This window comes from Bubalus kerabau, chromosome 3 (assembly GCF_029407905.1).
Source record: "Bubalus kerabau isolate K-KA32 ecotype Philippines breed swamp buffalo chromosome 3, PCC_UOA_SB_1v2, whole genome shotgun sequence".
NCBI lineage: Eukaryota > Metazoa > Chordata > Mammalia > Artiodactyla > Bovidae > Bubalus > Bubalus kerabau.
Genome location: NC_073626.1, coordinates 170,099,225 through 170,124,984, shown reverse-complemented (window position 1 = coordinate 170,124,984; position 25,760 = coordinate 170,099,225). Strand labels below are relative to the sequence as shown.

At 41.0% G+C, this 25,760-nt stretch overlaps 2 protein-coding genes across 2 annotated transcripts in view; one reads left to right on the top strand and one right to left on the bottom strand.

The window, feature by feature from the left end:
- DAW1 (dynein assembly factor with WD repeats 1) overlaps window positions 1-25,411 on the bottom strand; it is a 36,925-nt gene extending 11,514 nt beyond the window's left edge. The window contains exons 1-8 of the mRNA XM_055574811.1: window positions 25,372-25,411; window positions 19,826-19,898; window positions 17,707-17,851; window positions 16,070-16,128; window positions 13,144-13,266; window positions 8,962-9,061; window positions 4,907-5,014; window positions 2,241-2,347 (exon numbers count right to left, since the gene is read on the bottom strand). Coding sequence (XP_055430786.1) covers window positions 2,241-2,347; window positions 4,907-5,014; window positions 8,962-9,061; window positions 13,144-13,266; window positions 16,070-16,128; window positions 17,707-17,851; window positions 19,826-19,898; window positions 25,372-25,411 — 755 coding nt within the window. The remainder of the gene's footprint in view (window positions 1-2,240; window positions 2,348-4,906; window positions 5,015-8,961; window positions 9,062-13,143; window positions 13,267-16,069; window positions 16,129-17,706; window positions 17,852-19,825; window positions 19,899-25,371) is intronic.
- Window positions 410-774, top strand: LOC129647877 (coiled-coil-helix-coiled-coil-helix domain-containing protein 7-like). The gene has a single exon (XM_055574812.1). It carries the CDS (start codon window positions 486-488, stop codon window positions 741-743), a length of 258 nt encoding a protein of 85 aa, XP_055430787.1. The 5' UTR covers window positions 410-485; the 3' UTR covers window positions 744-774.
- Window positions 25,412-25,760: the final 349 nt, after the last annotated feature.

Here is a 25,760-nt window from a genome sequence, read left to right as displayed (position 1 = left end):
GAGAAAAACAAATTTTATATATTAATACGTATATGTGGAATCTAGAAAATGGTACCAATGAATCTATTTGAAGGGCAGGAATAGAGACATAATGAAAAGATTTTGGACACAGCAGGAGGAAGGAGAGAGAGGGACGAATTGAGAGAGGAGCATTGAAACGTATACATTACCATATGCAAAATAGATAGCCAGTGGGAAGTTGCTGTATTAACACACGGGGCTCAATTCAGTCCTCAGTGAAGACCTAGAGGAGTGGGATGGGCTGGGGGTTGGGAGGGAGTCTCAAGAGGAGGGAGATACATGCATGAAAGTGAAAGTGTTAGTTGCTCCATCAGATCCAACTCTTTGCGACCCCATGGATTTTAGCCTGCTAGGCTCCTCTGTCCATGGAATTCTCCAGGCAAGAATACTGGAGTGGACGTGTTTGGAGCTGGAGACGGCCTGGGCGCTGGCGGAGCGGCCGCCCGAGGGAGAAGACACTTAGGATGCCCCTGGTGACACAGAGGCTGAGGGATCCTGACGTAAACCCTTGCTTGTCGGAATCGGACGCGTCTACCAGATGCATGGCCGAAAACAACTATGACAAGGAGAGCTGTTCTTCTCACTTCTTGAAGTACAAGAACTGCCGGAAGTTCTGGAACTCTGTCATGATCCAGAGAAGACAAAACGGAGTGAAGCCGCCCATGCCCACGGCAGCAGAGAGAGACGAGATCTTGGGAGGATTGGGGAAGATGCCCTATTGAGTGCTTGCATTAAAATTATTTATTTAACTTAGGACCAGATAAATATTTTTAATAAGTGGTTACTGCATCTTCATAAGACTTTCCAGGCCTTACCTAGACAGATCTTGGATTCCTCAGGGGAAGCCCCGTGTCCTCCACTTCTGCTCTCAGTGCCGCAATGAGAGCAAGCCACCCCGGCTCTGCCACGTCCCCGACTTCAGGGGGGAATGCAAGGGGGCCTTAGGAACAGCTCAGTGGAGAGTTGAGCTTTTCTGCCAGGTCTCGAGAGAAAGAAGTAAGATGCGAACAAGGGAGGGATTAAGGGGGTGAAAGGGAGGCAGTGTCTCCAAGGAAGAAGTGATGTGCGTGACAGCACGACAGGAGGGCGGGCTGGAGCCACGTGTGGAGAGCAGTGTGTGGACTGTCCCCCTGAAGGGGAGGTGGGGACTGAGTGGTGGGGAGAAGACTGGACAGCAAGTTCAGGGTGGATACCCGATGGGCCTCAGTCTCAGGCATGTTACTAAGGTCTCTGCCCTGATCTCAGTCCTTTACCTTGATTTAAAAAGCCCTGGGGAGGCACGGGTGTCTTTAAATGACATACAGAGAACTGGTTTTCTTTATGTTTCCTTAAGGATGGGCTTAGTCAAAGGATTCTGAGACTGAAGTCTGTGGTTACTGGACAGCCTTCTAAAGAAAAGGTGGTGCTTTCAGAGGTGGGGTTTCACCTGAAGGAGGAGATGGACAGGAGGGGCTGGGGTTCATCAGGTGATGGCAACACAGGATGAGGCTGGAGCTGAGCTTCATTTTATGATACAAAAGTGAGAATATTCAGTATCATGACTCGGGTGGGGTTGTAAAGCAGCTCTCAAACCCACGCCTTTTAAAATCCAGGGTCTTTCATTTACAGGATTGCTTTGTAAAAGACACATTATTTGATCAAATTTCATGTGTACAGAAAGTGAAAACATAGTTTGTGTCCCTTCTCTTCATCTGGTCCTGGTGCAGGAGTATTACGATGGCTGCTGACACAAACTGTCCAGCTCGTTGGTCCTAGTCCAAAATCCAGGTCAGAGGTTTTTAAACTATGCAACCTTTATTTTCAAATGTGATTCTATTTGAATAAAAGGTAGAATTGTTTCAGAAAAAAAAAAAAAAAAAGAATACTGGAGTGGGTTGCCATTCCCTTTTCCAGAGGATCTTGCCAACCCAGGGACAGAACCCAGGTCTCCTGCACTGCCAATAGATTCCTTACCACCTGAGACACCAGGGAAGCCCTATGGCTGATTCATGTTGTTGTAAGGCAGAAGCCAACACAATATTGTAAAACAATTATCCTCCAATTAAAAATAAAACAAAAAAGAAATATCATTAAAGAATGAACTGATTTGCTTCCAATTTGCCCTATTCCTATGAAATCCAAGGCACAGTTAATAGGTTTAATATTAAGCTGATCAATAGCAAGTGTTGTCTTAATCTTCTGATCCAGGTTTTAAAGAAATTCTTAAAAATCAAGGATACCTTCCAGTAGCAGCCTCCCACACTGTAACTGTGTGATCGAAAGAGCCCGTGATGATCCTGTTTCCTGACGTGTTAAAGGACAAGGAGATGATTTCAGCTGAGTGTCCCTAGGAAAAGAGCATATATCCACATGCATACCTATAGATGAAACAATTTCTACCCATGTATCACATAACAGTCCAAAAGAAAGCACTGCTGCTGCTGCTGCTAAGTCACTTCAGTCGTGTCCGACTCTGTGCCACCCCATAGACAGCAGCCCACCAGGCTCTGCCGTCCCTGGGATTCTCCAGGCAAGAACACTGGAGTGGGTTGCCATTTCCTTCTCCTTTGCCTGAAATTGAAAAGTGAAAGTGAAGTCGCTCAGTCGTGACCGACTCGTGGAGACCCCATGGACTGTAGCCCACCAGGCTCCTCCATCCATGGGATTTTCTAGGCAAGATTACTGGAGTGGCTTGCCATTGAGAGGCAAAGCTCTATAGGGAGAAGAGAGATTAGCAGTTGGAGGGTGGGAATAAAGAAAGACTGTAAACCAAGGGCACAAGGGTATTTTGGGGGAGGGGGGGTGGGGAGTAATGGAAATGGTCGAACACTAGTGTCTTGGTGATGGTTGTGCAATTCTGCAAATTTAGTAAAAATTGAGGAGATCCAACCAGTCCATCCTAAAGGAAATCAGTCCTGAATATTCATTGGAAGGACTGAAGCTGAAGCTGAAACTCCAATACTTTGGCCACCTGATGCGAAGAGCTGACTCATTTGAAAAGACCCTGATGCTAGGAAAGATTGCAGGCGGGAGGAGAAGGGGATGACAGAGGATGAGATGATTGGATGGCATCACCAACTCGATGGACGTGAGTTTGAGTAAATTCCAGGAGTTGGTGATGGACAGGGAGGCTTGGCGTGCTGCAGTTCACGGGGTCACAAGGAGTTGGACATGACTGAGCAGCTGAACTGAACTGAACTGAACTGAAGCTGTTTTACAAAAAAAAAGAAAAAGAAAAGGATATGTGTTGGGAAATCAAAGGACTTCATTCATACTGTTGTGGAAACACTAAAAAGATCTGTATGCTTAATGGGCTAATTTTTTTTTTTAAGTCTTACTCAGTCATCTCCAACTGTTTGCAGCCCCATGGACTGTAGTCCTCCAGGCTCCTCTGCCCATGGAATTTTCCAGGCAAAAATACTGGAATGGGTTGCACTTCCCTTCTCCAGGGGATCTTCCCAACCCAGAGATTGAACCCAGGTCTCTTGCATAGCAGGCAGACTCTTTACCATCTGAGCCACCAGGAAAACACCCTGTATGCTTTATGAGCTAATAATAGGTGATGGGCAAAAGACAAAAAGCTTGTGAAATAAAGCTAATGTTTTAAAAACTAAAATTCTTATAGTGAATTAACATGAAATAGATTAATAAATATCTAGCCTTTGGCCTGACTTTCATCTGGATGTCCTCTGGGGTGGATGAATCAAACTGTATGAGACAGTGGGAAGAAGGGCCCCCCTCTGCTGTCGATTCTGCTTGGATGTGGCCTTCATTTTGCTTAATGATTTCAGTAAATTCACTTAGTTACTTTTTTCATAATAAAAAAATTCATTTACAAATTAAATTTCTGGTTGATTCCAAATGACAAAGATGAAATGGAGCTGAACATTAAAATTCTGAGCACACAAATGTATTCCTGGTGTTGGACAGTGTGCAGAGCAGGACATATGCCTTCCAATGCTCTTAGGCATTTGTCTGAAAGAAGAGGTGGTGAAGAAGCCCAATGCACAAAACTGATGAAGGTGAAGATGTGAAAAATATGCTTATGTAACTAGAACAAGACACTCGTTTAATAAAGAAAAACTCTTGCTGTCAGTTAAAAGCACTGTTTTTCCTCTCTTTTTCTAGTCCTTTTTTAAGCTTTCTGAGAAAAAGCTCACCTATAAAATGGGTTCTATTTTTTAAATCCATTTATAATTCAGAAGAATAGGATAACGTGATTTCCCATTCAACTGTTCCCACCTATTGCCACTGGGAATCACCCTTTTTCGTTTAGCTGGGACAGGAAGAAGTGGAGGGTAGCGTCAAGGATGGTGCTGAATGGACGTGTGGTGGAGACAGACAGGACCCCCACCGAGATACAACATCAGCATCCACTCTTTGGGCAGTGCCCTTTGACCTTTTCACCTCCTTCCGCTTGCCCCTTATACTTCATTCTTTGTGATACAGGAAGCTTCTGGGACTGGAGGTTAGAGAAGAAGGGAATTAAAAGTTATTCTTTAAAGACATTTTCTGGCAGGTTCCTCCAGTTCTGCCTCTTCCAAAAGGTGCCAGTCTCCACATCCTCTGCTTCTAACCAGGTAGATGACCATAGGTTTTAAGCAATAGCCACTACCTTTTATAGACTGAAGCTAGTTGAAGTAAAATGCCCATCAGGCTTTTTTATGGGCTTTTAAAAAGCCCAAAGTCCAATGTGTCCATTTAAGTCTTTGGGAATAGCCAGCAAACCAACTGAAACACTTTTTTACTGCAGTCTGAAAACCAATTGCTCAAAAACATCTTCTAACTTAGAGTTCATTTTGTAATAAAAGTACCAATTTAAAAAAAGACTCAGGTAAAAAGCTTATCCAAAGGAACAGCTAATGAAAATGTAAAGGTTTTAAAGTTATTAACATTAGCAACATACTGTTAAGGTGAAAACTTCCTCTCCACTCTGAATGTCCCACAGCTTGGCTGTCGTGTCCATGCTTCCAGTAGCCACCACTGTGCTTTGAGGATTAAATGATAAACATACCTGAATTACATGAAATGGGAGAGATTTTAGAAAGATAGTGTTTCAGATTGTTAATCCTATTATACAGAAGCTTGAAGCTGCAACTCCCTTAGCAAATTCAGCCTAATTCTTTGCACAGATAAGTAGGCAAAATACCAGATATGAGTAGCCATCCATCTGCAGGTTGACCCGGAAGCATTCTCTGCTTGAGCAGAGGCTGCTGTTCTCCACATCACCCAGCTCAGGCTTGGAGGGGCACTGGTTCCCCTTAGTCACTTCTAGACCACAGAAGATCAAGAACAAAAGCAAAGCCCATTCCTTTGAGATTCATGCTGTCTGGCTCCCTTCCATTTTTGTTTATTTGTTTTCACTTTTTGGCCACGCCTCGGGGCATGTGGGATCTTAGTTCCCCATCCAGGGTCTGAACTCACATCACCTCCAGTGGAAGAGCAGTGGACCATCAGAGAAGTCCCTCTGGCTCCTATATTCCTCTCAATCACATCCCCTCACTTGCTTAGGACTTTGGTTATTGGCTTACAGTCTCAGTTCCAAGTCCCCAGTACCCTTCCTGTGGGCCATTCATCCAACACCCCTGGACCCATGATCCCAGACTCCTTTTTGTAGTCACCCCCATGGCTACACCCTGACCTTGGCATCACCTCCTCTAGGAAATTCACTCCTGATACACCAATCTCTAGTTACAATTTCCTAGTACTTCTGCTTTTTGTCTTCTTCACCAAGCCCAGACCCTTTACCCGCTGCAGGATGACTTCCATCTCATGTAAACCCCTCTCTTTTCTTCTGGTCCATCATGCCCCAGTCAACTGACACCTGGAGAATCACTCTTGCCAGCATGCCCAAAACTCCTACCCCCATCTTCCACCTGCACCCTTCACAAATCTCCTAACAACTTGTATTAGCCTGGGATTTATTTACTTGTATTTATCCACTCATTTGCCAGCCCTACCTCATCACTCAACCAAGGTAGTTTAAGAAAGCAGCATGGCAGACAACTAGTGTTGCTCATTCATGCCTTCCATCCTCAAATGTGACCTCAGTACCATTCCCTACTTTGCCCAACATGCCTCTGACTCAGTACATTCTACCATTCCCTACTCTTGACTACACTCCCATCTTTATTCCTGCTCATCAGATAACTTTGCCTCCTAACACTTCCCTGAAAAAACCTTACCTGTCTGGTGGGAACTTCCTCCCTTGACCCTCACTTTCCTCTCCCCGAGTCTCAGATTCAGAGAGATTGCTGCCATTTTAAGACACTGCATTCCCTGCGCTCCACGGGGAGATGCTCTCACCAACTTTCCTTTCACTCTAAACTAGATCCTTCCCAATAGCCTATAAACATGCTTGAGTTCTTCCCACATGAAAACAAATTCTCCCTTGACAATATCTGTCCCTTTTTAAACTAACATTATTTCCCATTACAACCAAATTCCTTGGAAAAATTGTCTACCGGCACTCGCTTCTCATCTTCTCTACTGGGACCACTCTGGATAAATGTCCAGTTGAGAGGCTTGGTTGGTCTTGGTCATCTCACTTAACCTCCTTGAGGTTACTGATATTTTCTTCCTTCTTGACTATTTTGATAATGCTCTGCATTTTTCCTCTTACTTCTTATCTCTTCTGTTGTATCTTTTTAAAGTTTCTCTTCTCCATCTTTCCAGGATCCCACCAGTTTTCTCCTCATAGTCTACCTTTCCCACTGGGAACTTTTCAGTTGTTTGGTGGTTTCTACTGCCACCCAGATGCCAGTGACTCACACATCCATGTCTTTTACCCAGACCTTACTGCTCAGCTCAGCCCCAAAGAGCCAACTGCCAAATGGATGCCTCTTTTTGGACATCACACAGGGAGATTTTATCACCCTGTCTCAGACATGCAAATCAAATGAAGAAACCTGTTTCTCTCTTATGCACAGACTTGGTGAATGACATTGTCAGTTGCCCAGGTCTGAAATCAGGAAATCATCCTAAATACTTTCTTCCTTCGTGCCTCATATCTCCCTGGTAACCCAGCCCTACCCCTCCCACCCCTTGACTTCTCTCACATTCTTCTCACGACAGGGCTTTGATATCTTTCTTTGCATAGTTACCAGATCCCCACTGGCTCATACTTCCCATTTTATCCTCCCCCCATGTCTCCTACACAATGGCAAAAGAACCATCTTCTCCAAATGCAAAAACTGACCATGCCCCCTCTCAGGTGAAAACTCTCAACAGTATGGCAATATCCCCAGGATAAAGTCCCAGTTCCTTAGCACAGCATTTAAGACCCTCTATAGATCTGCAGTGTAGCCTCTCCTGCCTCCCCTACTTCCATCACACAAAGACTGGGATCTAACCTTGCAGGTCAACACATATGCCAAGTCATTGACACCTTTGGGCAACACCTGGGATCCCTGCCCATCACCTCTGACTGTGGGCAGGCAGTGCTTACAAGTGTGTGTATCTCCATATAAGCACTTTCTGTGCAGTGAAGCTGGGGAAGTGCTGCTCTGGACACTCAGCCTCCTGAGTTCTCAAGCACGTATCATGGTTACATACCTCCTCTGGGCATTTGTTGGTGCAGCTCACTCTGCCCGGAATGCACCTGCCGCTTCTCTGCAGAGTCTTTCCTGAATACCTCTCCTGGCCAAGGAGGCTTGGCTGTTCCCTCTGTGCTCTCAACTGAACTTCACACCAACTTCTAGCCCACCTACAATACATCTTTGAACTTAACCATGGACACCTCTACTCCCTCTAGAAAACTACAAAATCTTCGGGGGCCAAGAACTACAGTTTGGCCCCCCACACAGAGACCAGGGCTTCACACAGTCAGTACTTAGCAAATATTCATTGGGTTGATGTTGTTGATTCCAAAATATGAATGTCTTCCTAGGAACTACAAAAAAAAAGAAAACCTTCAAAATTCCAAGGGAGTGTGGAAACACGGCCACACTATGAAAATGAGGATTGTGTCTTTCTTATGACCTTGTGCGAGTTACTTAAGCTCTGTATACCTCAGCATCCTCAACTGAAAAATGGAGAAATAGCTACCCGTTAGGGTTGTTACGAGGAACAACTAAGCTAATACATGTAAAAAAAAAAACTGTATAATTTTTCACTGCAGCATCCCCAGCAAAGTACCTTGAACATAGCTCTTGTTGGATGAAAATACAATAAATATGAAGAATGAATATAAATAAATTTTACTCCTAAAATAAGCAAACTCTTTAAAAGCTAACAGTTGTTCCACAGGGTGCAAATGATCTCACTAATTGTTGTAAGACATTTAACACAGAATTAGTTAAGGATGAGGGCTTCCCAATAGTGAAAGCGATTTAGAGTATCAAACTACTTATGCAAATCTGAGTTCTAATTTTATCCAGGAAACAATCAGCTTAGATATTTTACATGGTATAAAAAGTTAGTTTAAAAGCTATTTTAAGAAGTCCGCCAATCCTCAATCAAGTCAATTCTCTAAAGTCAATGAAAAAGACATCAGATTGGCTATTGTACTCATACACTTATCTCATTATTTTTAGTCAATGCAGGATATGAGTCTTTGACAGTATCTGCAAGATATTAAAACTAGAGTAGTTTGCGAATGATATAAACCCCATCATATATAATATAGAGAAATTTAAAATAACAGATTTTTAAATTAGTTATAAAGGTATAACAACTACTTTTGCAATGAATCCTAAAAAGAAATAACAACGATGTGAAGCGCCAATGTAAACTCATCCCTTGCCATATACGTGCTGCCCTGGTGGCAACGCTGACAATGGGCGTGCTTTGGAGGAGAGGTGGAGGGATATATGGGAAATTTTTGCACTTTCCACTCAATTTTTCTGTCAACCTCAAACTTCTCTAAAAAATAAGATCTACTGAAAAAGATAAAAATAAAAACATAAAACAAAGCAAAAACAAAAGGAATGACAACATAAAAATATAATAAAATATACTCACTATTTCTGCTGTATGACCCCTAAAGGTATGGTAACATTTTCCAGTTTCTACACTCCATAGTTTACAAGTCTTATCAAAGGACCCAGTGGCAATTTTGTCACTAAGATTTAAAAAATATACATATGGAATTTGAAAACAAAGTCAATCACAGTATTTGATACACTGAATTAAGACAAGATATTAATACATGGATCTCTATTTAGAAATCTACTTCGCTTTTTATACTTCAATAAAAATTAATTTTAAAAAATAAATAAGTAATTTATTACTCAATAATTTATTTTCCCTCAGGAGTCCTGAGGATGGGAAGTGCCCCTCCCCACCCAACCCCCACAGAAAATTTTATTTCACTTTTAAAATAATAAGCAATCCAGTAAATCAACTATACTCCAATGTAAAATAAAAATTTTAAATAAGCTAAAATAATAAGCAATCCTGTATCTGTTGCAGTGGAAAACAAAATAATATTCTAATTTTTGAATAATATCTCTTTATGTGTTCAATTTTAAATATTTTACATTTTAAATATAAATTGTGTTTAAGATTGCAAAAGTTTTTTCATTAATGAATATGGTAAAGGATTTAGTTTAGAAAATTACTAACAAGTGGAAATTAATAATATGTAATATGGTTGTAGGAATATGGAAAAATTCTGTTAGATATACTGAAGACAGTAATATCAAATTTAAAAGAAGGAAAATGGAAAGATATAAATCCAATTAAACATGTGGCTAGATAAGGTTTTGAGAAGTTAGACAGTAAGTGTCTCCTTGAGAAAGTAAAATCTGTATTATTCCAATTGTAAGGTCTTTAAAGAAGAAAGAGGATTTGGAGAGGAAATACAATAAAGACTTCAGTTCCTTTCAAGCAAGAAGCTTCACACATCTACTGTGGATCAGGGCTACTGATCAACACCCAACAAGTAAGAGTAAATTAGCCTGTTCAACCCTCAACCAGGGAACTAACATCTTTTCCTTTATGCTGAACCCTGTCTGTCTTTTGTACTAATAGCAAGTCATCAAAAGTTCACACAGTTGGGCCATCACTTGCAGTGCAAGCTCACTGTTCAAAAGTGTAGGAAAGTGTTCATTTTACCCCGTCTTCAACAACGTTGCTGTTCAGTTGCCTAGTCACGTCCAGCTCTTTGTGACCCCCGTGGATGGCAGCATGCCTGGCCTCCCTGTCCCACACCATCTCCCAAAGTTTGCCCAAGTTCATGTCTATTTCATCGGTGATGCCATCCAGCCATGACATCCTCTGATTCTCTCTTCTCCTTCGGCTCTCAATTTTTCCCAGCCTCAGGGGCTTTTTCAGCAAGTCAGCTGTTTACCTCAGATGATTAAAATACTGGAGCTTCAGCTTCAGCATCTTCCAACGAGTTTTCTGGGTTGATTTCCCTTAAGATTGACTGGTTTGATCTCCTTGCTGTCCAGGGGACTTTCAGGCGTCTTCTCCAGTGCCACAGTTTGAATGCATCGATTCTTTGGCGTTCTGCCTCCTTTACACTCCAGCTCTCACAGCCATATATGACCACTGGGAAGACCATAGCCTTGACTATATGGACCTTTGTCAGCAGAGTAATGTCTCTGCTTTTCAATACACTGTCTAGGTTTGTCATTGCTTTCCCACCAAGAAGCGAACGTCTTCTGATTTCATGGCTACAGTCACTCTCTGCAGTGATTTTAGAGTCCAAGAAGAGGAAATATGCTACTACTTCCACTTTGTCCCCTTCTATTTGCCATGAAGTAATGGGGCCAGATGGCATGATCTTAGTTTTTTTAATATTTAGTTTTAAGCTGGCTCTTTCACTCTTCTCCTTCATCCTCATCAAAGAGGCTCTTTAGTTCCTCTTCAACAATATGGCGTGTAATTTATTAACCTCTTAATTTTTGCCATTCAGATGGCCAAAACATAAAAATAATTTTTAAATTCATATTTACCTAGTTGTTAAGTACGTCTATTCATATTTTTGACTATTTTTCCAATGTGTTGTTTCTATTGATTTGTAAAGGAGTTCTTTACATGTTCTCCGCAATAACTCTTTGTTGCATATGTTACAAATTTTCTCACAGTGATCACTTTTCTTTTATGTATTAATTTTTTAAACATGCATATGTTAAATTGTATGTACTGAAGTCCATCAGTCTTTTCCTCTGTAAAACAAAAATGTGAGGGGTCCTATGGCCCAAAATACATATCCCACAGAAAATTATAAGCGCTCAGCACAGCTGCAGACTTTATAATTATCCAGACTAACTCTAATGCCTTGAATCTCTCCTCTGTTCTCAGTCCCCAGACATGGTTTCCTGTGGTCTCTAATACTAAATGAAAAGAGGGTCCTTTCTACAATGTCTTCTCTAATTTTTATAATGTTCTCATCTACAACTTCATTTAGTAACAGTTTTTTCAAATATTTACCTTATCTGTGTTTTCATAGGAGACAACAGCTTTAATTTCACGCATCATATTTCACTAGCTTAAGCAATATCTAATTAAATTAGATTATTACAAATTGAAAGCACAACCCCCGACAAGCAGGTTTGTGGAGAAATACAACTAATTCTTGGTAAGCTGAAAATGTCCCCAGTGGAAAGAGAAGTTAAGTGTACTGGTGGATAGACTAGTTGCTACAGGCATTCAAACAGCTATAGGTACAAGTAGTGTGTCATTCAGGATAGAGGACCTTGGTAAGATCTACTGAATGGGTTAACTAGAAGTTAGCTTAAAAATGGTTCTGCTGCATTTTGTACTGTTATTTAGCATGTCACTATACATGGTTTTATACCTGATAAGACTATAAGTTAACTGCTACACAGAGCAAACCATGTCATGCATGTACAGCTATCCTCTTGTGGTCCAGTGCTAGAAACATCAGCAGGAACTTCCGGTCAGGGTTCATCTTCCGGTCAGAGAACTTCCAAGGGCAGAGAGTCAGCCCTGCATCAGCGGGAACTCCAGCTCACCACTCTACTACTGTGTGATCCTGGGAGGGGTGGCTGAATTTTATCTATGTTATGTGAGGCCAGTAATACCTCTCCCAAAGCTACTTTGAACACTGAAGAAGATATTTAAATTTATTTTTTTTATTTTATTGTTGGAGTATAATTGCTTTACAAAGTTGAATTAGTTTCTGCTGTACAATGAAGTGAATCAGCTATATGTATACATATATCGCCTCCCTCCCACTGTCCCATCCCACCCTTCTAGGTCACCACAGGCCACCAAGCTGAGCTCCCTGTGCTATACAGCACACTAGTTACCTATTTTATACACTAGCTATCTATTTTATACACACATACATATATGTGTGTAATGCTACTCTCCCAATTCATCCCATCCTCTCCTTCCCGCAGCGTCCATATATGTCTGCATTCTCTATTCCTGCCCTGCAAATAGGTTCATTTATACCATTTTTCTAGATTTCGTATATATGCCTTAATATACAATATTTGTTTTTCTCTTTCTGATTTACCTCACTGTGTAGGACAGACTCTAGGTTCATCCGAACCTGCAAACATCCTAATTCGCTTCAGTCATGTCTGACTCTTTGCAAACCTGTGGACCACAGGCCGCCAGGCTCCTCTGTCCATGGGATTGTCCAATTAAGAACACTGGAGTGCGTTGCCATGCTCATCCTCAGGGATTTTCCTGACCCAGGGATCGAACCCACGTCTTTTCCATCTCCTGCATTGACAGGCAGGTTCTTTACCACTAGCGCCACTTTACCACTAAAGTTCTTTACCACTTTACCACTTGGGAAGACCTAGATTCATCAACATCATTACAAATGACCCAATTTCATTTCTTTTTATGGCTGAGTTGGGCTTCCCAGGTGGCGCTAGTGGTAAAGAATGTGCTTGCCAATGCAAGAGACATAAGAGACATGGGTTGGATCCCTGGGTTGAGAAGATCCCCTGGAGGAGGGCATGGCAACCCACTCCAGTATTCTTGGCTGAGAATCCCACTAAAGGAGGAGCCTGGCTGGCTGCAGTCTGTGGGGTCACATAGAATGGAACATGACTGAAGTGACTTAGCATGCACATACTATAGCACACATCAGACACTCAACAACTTTTTGGTTCTTCATCTTCCTCTTTTCCTTCCCCACTAGATGGAGGGAGTGGTGAATAAAAGAACCAGTGGATTAATAAGGAATCACTGGACAAGTGGATGTCTTCTTACCCATAAGGGTTGTTGAACGCTATGGCATACACCACATTCCTGTGACCCTCCAGGGTGTGAAGCTCCTCTCCAGAGGCAGTGTCCCAGAGCTTGCATGTCCGATCATAGCTTCCCGTGATAAAGCTAACACAAGCAGTGGAAATACAGCAAAGGTGAGACCAGCAGTGTGTTAGTAAAGACCTCATGTTTTTGCCTGCAAAACTATAACCTCGTTTATCTTGCTTTTTACACTGAAAATTGTGTATGTAAAACAAAGAGTTAAGTGAAAGTGACTTAGTCATGTCCGACTCTTTGCAACCCCATGAACTATACAGTTCATTGAATTCTCCAGGTCAGAATACTGCAGTGGGTAGACTTTCCTTCTCCAGGGGATTTTCCCAAACCAGGGATCGAACCCAGGTCTCCCGAATTGAAGGTGGATTCTTTACCAGCTGATTCACAAGGGAAGCCCAGAATACTGGAGTGGGTAGCCTATCCCTTCTCCAGGGGATCTTCCCAACCTAGGAATCAAACTGGGATCTCCTGCATTGCAGGCAGATTCTTTACCAACTGAGCTATCAGGGAAGCCCTCATAATCTCATTTATCTCATTTTTTACAATGGAAATTGTGTATGCAGAACAGAGTTGAACTGAGAACAATATCTAAATCCTTTGACTTGGAAACTTTTCAATTGTAGACCAAACCCAAAAAGGAGTTACTAAATAAAGAGTAATCCTTACAATAATCATTCTTATACTATAGTTACATAACTAAAAAATGTTAATAATTGGTAACCTTTTCTGAAACTCTAATATATCTTAATAAATAACATCATTCTTCCAGTCAGTCAGACCATAAGATCTTGGCTTCGTCTTTGACGCCTCTCTTTCCCTCACATCCCACACACAATCTATCAGTAAATCATTCTATTCGCCCAATCTCAGCATACATCCTTAGGCTGGCCATGTCTCACTAGCTCCATTGCCTCCATGTCTTGCCTAAACAAAACCATCTTCTATTAGGGTGTGGCTCACACATGGTTCTTACAAATCTATTTTCCTCATAGAAACTGCATTTACTTTTTTTAAACTTCCTCAAATGGCTTCCTAGTAATCTAGAGGAAAATGCAAACTCTGCTCATGATCCACAAGACCAGCAGCCCTGGCTAACTCCAGGACCTCAACTTCACCCAAAAGCATAGCCTGATCAGTCACATTCCCAAAGCTAGTCCCTGAAGACCTGGATTGTTTCTTTCATAAATGTTCGTCTTTCTGCCCATGTGGTTTACCACCATCGCCGCCAGGCCCTGGAACGTGACTGGCACACTAAGAGGTGTTCACTAAATATCTGTTTAACATTTAACAATCCTTTAACATTACTGTTCTACTACAGGAATTGTTAGTATATTGTTCTCTTGAGTTAAAAATCATAGTATCTTTATTATTCCTACATATTCCATTAGGGAAAAAAAAATCCCAAGTACAGAAAAAATGCACAACGTTGAAAAGCCAGTCTTCATGTCAAGTGGTGGTGATAAAAGGTGAAACAAATTCTTCTATCTAAACCCAACTAAACAGGAAAGCTAACAAGGCGGTATATTTTTCGTTCTCTTCTTGGTACTTTCCTCCTAGCTTCTTGGGGAGTGTAAATTGGTATGACCATTATGGAACACAGTATGGTGGTTACCAAAATAATTAAAACTATATCCCATTTCTGGGCATATATTTGAAGGAAATGGGATCAGGATCTTGTAGAAATGCCTATACTCCCATGTCCACTGTAGCACTGTTCACTATGACTGTGATATGGAAATTACCTGAATATCTGCCAAAGGATGAATAGGCGAAGAAAATGTGGTATATATCTATAGGCAGATCGATAGATACAATGAAATATTATTCACCTTTGAGAAAGAAGGTGATCCTGCCATTTGCTGCTACATGGACAAAGCTGAGGGACATGATGCTAAGTGAAATAAGCCAGACACAGAAGGACAAATGTCACATAATCTCACTTATATGTGGAATCTAAACAATAGCAACAAAAGAGTTGAACTCACAGAAGCAGAACAGTAGTTACCAGGGGCTGGGGAGGTGGGAGAAATGAGGAAACACTGGTCAAAGGGTACAAAGTTGCAGTTATGTAAAAGGAGTAAGTCTAGAGATCTACTGTACACCCAGGAGGACTGTAGTTAATAATACTGTGATGAATACTGGGAATACCCTGACAGAATAGATTTCAGGTCCACCAAAAATGGTAACCCTGTGGAGATAGGATGGTAATAACCTTGACTGTCCTAAACATTTCACTATGCATATGTATCAAATCAACATGTTGCATATATCATGGGTGCCAGCACTCAGTTGCTCAGTCATGTCCGAGTCTTGGCGACCCCATGGACTGCAGCCTGCCAGGCTCCTCTGTTCATGGGGATTCTCCAGGCAAGAATACTGGAGTGGGTTGCCATGCCCTCCTCACATTATGGGTAGGCAATTTTTACTTTAAAAAAGATTTGTATCCCTTGGTTGTTAAAAATTAGAAATTAAAAAAAAAAAAAAACAGAAATAGACATACACACAGAAATAAATAAGCAGTGCACAGAAGATTTTAGGACAGTGAGAAGGCTCTGTGTGATAACATAGCACTGGATAGATGTCGTTATACATTTGCCAGCCCACGGAACGTACAAAACCAAGAGCGAACCCTAATGAGTACTATGAACTTTCAGTGATACTGACGGGTCAATATAGCTCAACAGTTGCAACAGATGTAGGTCTCTGTGGGAGATGGTGATAGTGACTGAAGCGGCTGGGGGGTGGGGATGCAAGGCAGAAGTGATTCATAGAGAGGAAATCTCTGCGCCTTCTGCTCAATTTTGCTGTGAACCTAAAGCTGCTCTAAGAAAATAAATTCAATAAATTTTTTTTAATAAACAGAGGACCTTACCATGAGCCTGATTTATTAAGTGCAACGTTAGTCAGTGGCAGTATATGTGCTCTGAGAACCTTCAATAAAAGAAAACACCATTTATTTCAAACTCGAACAAAATTATTCCACTCATTCATTTTAACTTCCAACCAATGAAGACATTCAAATGCATCTTCATTATACACAATAAATGGATAGTATCCAGTATTTGAACAAAGGAGGAAAATACATAGGACTTCCTGTTCTTAAGATCAATAACATCTGGAGGTTACAAATAATTACAGAAGCATGATCAAATCTATGTTTTCTATCAATTTGCCTTGAGATAGATTATAGCTATGAGATACAAATAGCTGTTGTTGTTCGGTTGTTCATTGTGTCTGACTCTTTGTGACCCCATGGTCTATAGCACACCAGGCTTCCCTGTGCTTCACTAGCTCCCAGCGTTTGCTTGAACTGATGTCCACTGAGTCAATGTTGCCATCCAACCATCTCATCCTTTGTTGCCCTCTTCTCCTCCTGCCCTCAATCTTTCCCAGCACCAGGGTCTTTTCACTAATTTATATTCTCTTGCACATATTGTACATGGTTTGTATATATGTATAAACAGTATATATAGGAAATAAACCAAAGATGTTTCAAATACAGATTAACAATGAATTATTACTTTTTGAATCTTAAAGCTTCTTTAGAGTCGGGATATGTCATGGAATTTATATTTCCATCCCTACGTTGCCTAGCATATAGTGGATGCTTTATATTTATTGAATGAATATACTTAAATTGGACCATCTGTTTTTAGGTAGGATGACTGGCCAGACTGGAACAGTCCTAATTACGTCTACTGTCAGAGTGTAACTATTAATAGTGTCCTCCTTCACTCAAAATATTTCCTTTGAAAGATAAATTACAAGGTCATCTAAGTTATAGAGCTCATATTTGAAGTAAAATAGTGCCACCTGCTGGAAAAAGAATTATTGCAAGAATGACCATCTTTCACTAAGTTGAAAGAAGGAATACAGAAAATTGTTGAATACTTCATATCAGACAAAATATGCTGAGTATATAAATAACAAGTATATATAAGTCATAAGAAATAAAATCAGTGTAATATAAATCATTTCTAGAATAAAGCATTAAATGTTGTTAAATAATAAAGAAAAATGAAAGCTGTTATTGAAGTAATAAATGACATTTATTTTAATTTAGTTGCCAAGATTATAGATGAAAATAAGCATATCTTTATGGAATTAAAATTATTATACAATCCATATCAATAAATAATTTACTGAAATATAGTTTAGTTCATATGGAAGCAAAAAATTTGAAATGTTGATACACCATGAAATACATCTTACTATTAGTCCAACTGGAAAAAAAATTTAATTATTCAATAACTTAGAGCTACTTTAATGATTATTCTTTAGACTTATCATTATAAAGCAAAGTTAAAGTTACTAATGCAAATCTTTATTGAACCTGTCAAGAAACCAATTTTTGAATTTTATTCATTCATTCAACAAACATTTAAGATTTAGTCTTAGCAAAAATGTGGGGGGACCTGAAAGAAAATATGATTTATATTTTATTTTAGACTAGCAGAATTAAGTAATTCATTAAAGTTCTTCTACTTAGTATCTTTAAACGTGCATTACCTTAAACAGATAGAATTTGTGGTTGCTGTGCTGTCCGAGTTTATTTTGTAATCTCTGTATTAAAAGTTTGACCTGGTCTGATCGTGAAGCCGTGATGAGAGGTTCTGCTTTCTGTATCTCTTCTACTAATGCACTGACATCTGTACTGAAATTCATCAAAAAATAAAAACAGTTACTTTTTTCTATGTCAGAAATTACATATACATTCACTACATGAAGGATTGCATTGCTTTATGAAGTTCAAGATTTATAAATTGTCAACAGCATCATCATGTTCACCAAGAGATTTCCAGGGGAAAAAAAATCACAGAAATCAATAAAGAGCATCTTGGCACGGATGAAAGCTGCCTGGGTTCTCTTCAATGCCTTTCCATTACCTGAGACTTAGCTCGAGGAAGGTGTGCAAAGATTCTGATTTGCTCATCTAAGAAGGCCAAGTGCTGCTTCTAAACAAGAGCTCTTTTTTTTTTTTTTTTCCTGTTTCTCTCTTTTTTTTTAATAAATATCTATTAAAGTTGCCCAATCCTACTTTACTTACCTTGTTACCTATGATGTCCCATGTAATCCTATAACAACCCTCTAAAATTTAATGCTTTTCATAACTATTTTGGGGATGAAGAAACTGAGGTTCAGAAAGTTTTAATTTGCTGTATTTTAGGGGAAAGAGAAAGTACCTCACTAAAACAGACATTCAAAGAACTATCATGATTATTAATTTCTTAATGCTATAACATTGTCTCCCTGAAAGAGAACCAGTGTGAAAAATACAGATGCAAGTTTCTCCAGCATTCAAATAATCTGCAGCAATTCTAGTAAATTTTGCTAGTTCAGAATATTAATTCAAGACAAATAATAATGTCTGTATACCACAAAACATACAGAATAGGGTCATTTTGCAAAACACATCCCCAAATCGAGAAAGGATTCACGGACCGGGCTGCTGTGGGAGAGGTTGGCCGACGGCCTCCAGTTGCAGCTCCTTCAGGATTCACATCAGAGTTTGGGCCGAGGGCTTGCTCTTCTTTGCAGCCCTGAGCCCCTGGCTAAGCCAGAGCGCCACACAAGAGCCTGGCCACTTCTGCCCTGTGAGCCTGGCCATTTCCCCTTCTGCCCAACCCTGCCTAATTTTCTGATCTGTCCTGGGGTCACCTCCCAGCAACCTTGTACTCGCCTACTTCTGTCTCAGCATATGCATTAGAAATGCATAGTCTAATAGGCATCCTCCTTTTCATAAATAAACATGTCCTGAGCCCCAGGTTTGTGCAAGGCACTGAACTAGGAGACCCTTCATTCAATTAACATTGATTACTTGCCAAAAGTTAGGCTCAGGGAGTGTCCAAGATACGGTGCCAGCTCTCAAGCAATACAGTCTTTCAGAATAAAAGTGAATATTTGGAATGGAAATGAATCAGAGATGGTTCCTAACGATGACTTTGAAAAACTCAGGGGTCACAGAGTTAGACCTGCATAAGAATTCAAAAGATAATAATGCCTCTTGGAAAGATTTTCAACAAATGTTATGAATCAAAACAGATTTTCAAACCAAAAGGTTTATTTTTTTAAATAAGGTTGGTTTGGGAAGAAGAAAAGGACAGACTGATAATCCTTTTCCCATGCCCTCCTCATTCAGCAAGAGCCATGTTTGGTCACTTCAGTCATGTTCAACTTTTGGGGACCCCATGGACTGTAGTCCGCCAAATTCCTCTGCTCATGGGATTTCCCAGACAAGAATACTGGGGTGATTGTTATTCCCTTCTCCAGGGGATCTTCCCAACCCGGGGATCAAACCCACATCTCCTGTCTCCTACATTGCAAGGATCAAACCCACATCTCCTGTGTCTCCTACACTGCAAGGATCAAACCCACATCTCCTGTGTCTCCTACATTGCAAGCATTTGCATTTACATTACATTTACTGCTGAGCCACCCCAGAAGCCCATTCAGCAAGACACTAATATAAAACTCACTGAAACAAACAGGAAATAATACACCCAGAACAATTTTTTTAGTAATGTATTGTCAGTAGTTTTATGAGCTTATCTACACACCATCCTATGTCAGGGTTTCCCAATAATGATTTTGGATATGAAACACATGCTGCATTATATAGCTACCTTACCTGGGATCAAGATCAAGCAAGTCTATGGATTTGGTCTTTAATTGTCCACTTTTTTCATATTCCAACATAATTCCTAAAAAATAAACAAATATATTATAAAACACTTATGATGACAGCCTAGGCCAAAAGTTAACCTACTTAGATACAATTTTTTCTTTTTTTTCCATTTTTGAAAATTTTCAACATAAAACATATGCATATATTCAATAAATAATCGAGTAAATAAATAATGTAACATTAAGTAATATAATCTCCCATAACTCAGAGAAAGGTTGGAAAGAACTTAATACTTCAGAGCCCACACAGCATAATCCATTTTCCTAAATAGGTGCATTTTCAAAATCTAGCAAGCAAATTAGCAAAATTGTTTTCCTTATTCACAACTATCTTATTCTTAATAAGATGAAAAATGTTAAACATTTGTATGCCAACTACTAAAAATTAGTTGGGTTTCTGTAAAAATGAATCCAGAAAATAGAGTGCAAAATCTGAAACGTGTACATTTATATGACTGCTTCACTGTGACAAGACATTAAGGCAGTATGCTCACTGAACTCCAATACAAGCAAGAGGCTGTGATGTGTGCAATGAAAAGTATAAGCAGAAAATAGATAAAGATGCTTCCAGGAATACATGTTGTTCATCAGAGACTGTTTCGCACAGTATCTTAATATTCTTGATCTTCTCCTGGCTGAACCATAGGTAATGTGTGATTCTTGATCTTCTCCTGGCTGAACTATAGGTAATGTGTGATTTCCAAAACACTTGGGTAAGAAGATGATCACCCCTCCCCAAATCTGCAATGTACCAAAAGGCCAAGCTTCAAAAGGTAAAAGAGTATTGCTTACCCAGCTCATATTCAATCAACAGAAACCTTTAAAGTGCACAAAATACCAACCAGTTCACCCTGCCGCTTATTTAGATCCTTCTTCTGGCCAAAGAACAAGGGGCCCACATGCAATAAATAAATGACAAAGATCATCATAACTGAGTCAACTGAAAAGCATGTATTCAACACCTACTCTTCACAAAGCAATGAGATTCTGAAGAATAAAAAATAGGGAAAGCCCCAAGTTTGATTACCCACATTACTGCTATGTTCCTTTAGTCTTCGGGAATCTAGGTTAGGGAGAGGAATTATTCAGTGGATGCCAACAAAAGAATGCTCCTGACCTATATGCTATTCAAAAGAGAGTGGGAGGACTGAAATTAAAAGATTAGGAGGTGAAACATAATTGCTTTATGCACAGAAGGGATAAAGATAACATGAAAATTATTCAGTGGTGAGCCATACTTTTCCTATTTGATAATGTTATTTAACACCCACCTGCTATTCAGTAGTACCTTGGAAACTTGCAATATCATGTGGCTTACCAAAGATCAGAATTTAAGTATCTAACATGCTAAGTGAGATGATCTTATTTATTATAAGATAATCATTAAGGCAATAGTCACAACCATGAGTCTAAAGCTTTTACTTGAGTTTACTTGCTTTTAGAATTCTGGATTTAGAGTCTGACCCACTCACATTTCAAGGTGGATTCTACACATTCTGCTTAACCCACATCATCTCATTTAAACTGTTCATTTATTTAACAAATATATGAGCACTCATTTATGCACTCAGCTCTACTAGATGCTCATTTAGAGGTTCTACTTTAGGAGCTACAGATACCATTGTAAGTGAAATTAGCAAAGTCCTTGCCCTCATGAAGTTGATATTCTAGTCGGGGAGACTAAGCAAGATAAATAAGTAAAATTTATTTTGGTTGAATTGAGATAATGCTAAGAAAAGACAAAGCAAGGAAGAGGGTTCTGAAATACCATGAGGAGAAGTTGTAAATTCTAGGAAGGAGGGGACTTTACATTATTCACTTTACTTATGTTTTATTTAAAAAAAAAAAAAAAAGCTAAAGAAGCTAAAAGTAACAATATCCAGGGAAAGATTATTCCAAGCAAAAAACCAGCAACTGCAGAGACCCTGACTGGGGGCATGCCTCGCCCACCCGAGGAACACAAAGCAGAGAAGTGCTGCTGGAGGGGGAGTGAAGTCAGAGAGGCCAAAGGGGGTGGATCCTATATAGTCTTGGGCATCATGGCCCTTCCATTTTAAAAGAAATGAAAGCCACTGAAGGGCTGGAGAAGAATGGTGACATAATCAGATTTTTGCTTTAACAGACTCACCTCCACAGAAGTGGGGCAAGTATAGAGCCTCTAGCAATAAAAAGAATGGTGGCCATGATTCTGAAGAGAAGTTGTTGAATTCTGTATATATTTTGGAGGTGAACTGGCAGGGTTTGTCCCTGGACCAAACATGGAGTGAGCAAGAAAGGAGAAAAAGACAAGTCTATGGTTTTGGCAGAAGTAAGTGGAGGAATGGAGCTTCCATTGACTGACAGGAGGTGGACCATCAGAGGCCCCATGTGAGATATTATGTTGGACATCTGAATGAAGAACCAGGCAGGCAGTCAGGTACTTAGGACTACTCAGGATGATATTTAAGCCTTGAGAATAGATGAGACCGTCCAGCAAATGAATAGAGTTAGAGAAGTCCCCGATGGCTCAGCAGATAAAGAATCTACTTGCAATGCAGGAGACACAGGAGATGTGGGTTCAATCTCTAGGCTGAGAAGGTGTCCCTGGAGGAGGAAATGCCACCCACTCCAGTATACTTGCCTAGGAAATTCCATGGACAGAAGAGCCTGGTGGGCTACAGTCCAAAGAGTCCCAAAGAGTCCAACATGACTGAGCATGACCATGGACGGATGGGGAGAAGTCCAAGGACAAAACTCAGGGACACGCCAACATTAAGATCAGAAAGAAGAGGACAAGTGAACAAGATAGACCAAGGAGTGACAATGAGGCAGAAGAAAACATGGAATGTGTGTCCTGGAAGTCACAGGAGGGCAGAGTGAGCCAATGGATCAAGTGCTGCTGCCTGGTCAAAAAAGACAAAGACTGAGATGAGATGTGGCCAGTGGATTCAGCATTACTGGAGGTGGTCATTGAGGATCTTGAACAGTTTCAGTGGATCAGTGAGGGTGAAACCATGATAGGAGTGAGTTCAAGACAAAAGGGAGAAGAGAAATTGGGGACAACATTCTTTTCAAGGAGGTTCACTCCCAAGAGAGATTTGAGAGACTAGCTAAAGGGAGTCAGTAGACGTATGGGATAAGTATTATTACCACCACCTGACTAATGCCTTAACAAATCAAAACCAAACAAATCCTTAAGTTCCACATTTTCACATGCTGATATCCAGTTATTCTTTTAATTAATTTTAATTGGAAACTTAAGAGGGAAAAAAACTGAGTGTCCTTACTACAAACTTGCTAATAGCTTCATGTCAAAGTTGCACTCATGCAGGGAGGCAGAAGGAGGATCTCCTGAGTTTTTAAACATTTATTTTAAAATCACAAGTTCTAGGTCTGGTTCAACCTCATTTATGATACACATTCATTTACTAATAAACTCACTCCATAAACACTGAGGGCCTCCTATAAGCCAGAGTCTCTTTTACAGCTGAAGAAGAGACAAGGTCTCAGTTCTCATGGAGCTTACATTTTATGGAAAAGAGGGAGTCATTCAAAGCACAGACAATAAATGTCCTTTGATAAATATAAAACAAAATGGCTGAGAGTAAGATCAATGAGGGGAAGTGCTTCTTTGAACAGTGATAATGGAAGGTCTCTGAGTAGGTGACATTGACCAAGACCAAATGAAGAAAAGTGGCCAAAGTCTAGGAACGTCTGAGTCCAGAAAGAGAGACTGATGAGTGACATGCCCTCCATGAAGTCTTGGAAGAGCATTTAAAGAAATCTGAAGTGTAGTGAGTGTAAGCTAAATCCTACAGAGTACGGATCTTATTTTGAATATAATGAAAAACTATTGGAGATGCTGAGTCCAGATTCCACTGGCTGTTAGTGACATACAGACTGTGGAGGATGGAGTTAAGCCAGGAATCCAGTTGACAAGCCCAGGGATGAAGGAAGAAGAAGCGATGGCAGGTGGGATGGAGATAGGGACAGAGGTGAAAGCAGGAAGGTGTGTTGGGTCAAGGAACTCATGCCAAGGAAATGAGAAGAATGTGACAGACTCACAGAATACTTTGAAAGTAGAGCTGACAGCATTTGTTAATGAACTGGATACGGGAGTGCAGAGAGGGTCAGCGAATCACAAGAGAGAAACAAAGGATGGCTGAGGTTTCTGCCAGAAAAAGTGGATGGGGTGGTGATGCCATCAATGGACTAGGCCCAGCCTGAAAGAGCTACACAACGAGGAGGGGACTGGAGAAAATGACCCATGAGGTCTGTGCCTATTAGACATCTTCATGGAGACTGTGAGTAAGCAGTTGGATGCATTACTGTGAACAGTGAGATATTCAGTGCTAAATTCTTCAAGTCCCACCTCTCCCAAAGTTATACTAAATCAAACCAGTCCAAAGTGATATCGCCCCCCCATTTGACATCTTAAAGATAGTTTTTGTTCAGACTTTTCATTGAGCAAGTGGATTTTGTCTTCTACAGCCTTGTGGCAAGTTCTGAGGACTTTTTACTTTATATTTTTAGTTTCAATGTGAGTTCCAAATTAGACGCCAAGAATTCTGCTCCTATTTCTATCCTTGTCAATCTGTATGACCAGTGGACTTCACTTATCCTCTAAAGGTCAAGAGGGATAGGCAAGAGTGTCCTACTCTACACTTGATTTTAGCCAAAAGACCAAGAAGCAACGCCCTACTCTAAAACTAGAGCATTCTAGCATTCTCTGGGTTTATTTCATAGTTCCTGAGCTCACTGGAACTTTTTAAAGCCCCATGTTGCAAGAGCACAAAGTGTCCACAGTAAAGTGAAAGCCTTGGTCATTCAGTCCTGTCCGACTCCTTGCCACCCCACCTACAAGAGCCTGCCATGGAATTCTCCAGGCAAGAATACTGGAGTGAGTTGTCATTCCCTTCTCCAGGGAATCTTCCCGACCCAGGGATCGAACCCAGGTCGCCCACATTGCAGGCAGATTCTTTACCATCTGAGCCAACAGGTAGGGCTTCAGTAAATGTGTCGATGGATTGATATGTACAGTCTGGAATTCGGTCACTTAGGTAATATGCTTTTTAAGTATGCGTTTTTCTTCCCATACTCAACAAACCTTTACTTGATCTTTCTGGTGCCTTTAAAGTAAAAAACAATGTGACCCTTGTCAGCGTCTTCCCTTTCAGAAACAATATTCCACAACATCACTAATCGCCCCCTCTCCCTCCCCTTCCACTTCGTTCCTAGGTAACCAGAAAGCATTACAACTCAGCCATTTAAAAGTTTAAGGACTTTCTTTTTTAAAAAAAAAAAAAAAAAAAAGTCTTTTTTTTTTTTCCCAAAGTTTTGCGAACCCGAGTACACTATCCGAAGCAGTGAAGACCGCAAGTTAGGAAACACAAGGCTTCCCTAGGGATCACCGGCTCTGGACACCACCGCTCGGGCCCCAGCACTTTTCCTCTGCCGCAGACCCTCCCGGTGCAGACCTCCACGTGAAAGCAGAGGGGGGCCGGCCCGTACCTGGCGGGTAATAGCGGAGCAGGAGGCTCTTGAGCTTCATTTTCTCGCTAGGGGACCACCAGCCAACCGACTTGGTCGCCATGGAAACGTCCAAACAGCGGACAGCTTCGGCGCGCATGCGCGGGGACCACTGCCAGCTCCTGGGTCGCGGGGCTTGGAGCTCTAGCTGTTGGGGCTCATCCTGCCGCTCAGGCGTCTGGGGATTGGCTGGGAGGTTCCGGAGATGCGCGGGCGCAGAACGCACCCTGCCCCCTCCGCCGCCCGCATCTGCCTGGGGGTTCCCGGGGCGGGACAGGGAGTCCAGGGTGCCGCGCAGGGAGAACACTCCCGCCCGCGCCACCTTGGCCCGAATCTGCACCTCTCGGTGCAGGTGTACGGGGTGGGTGGAC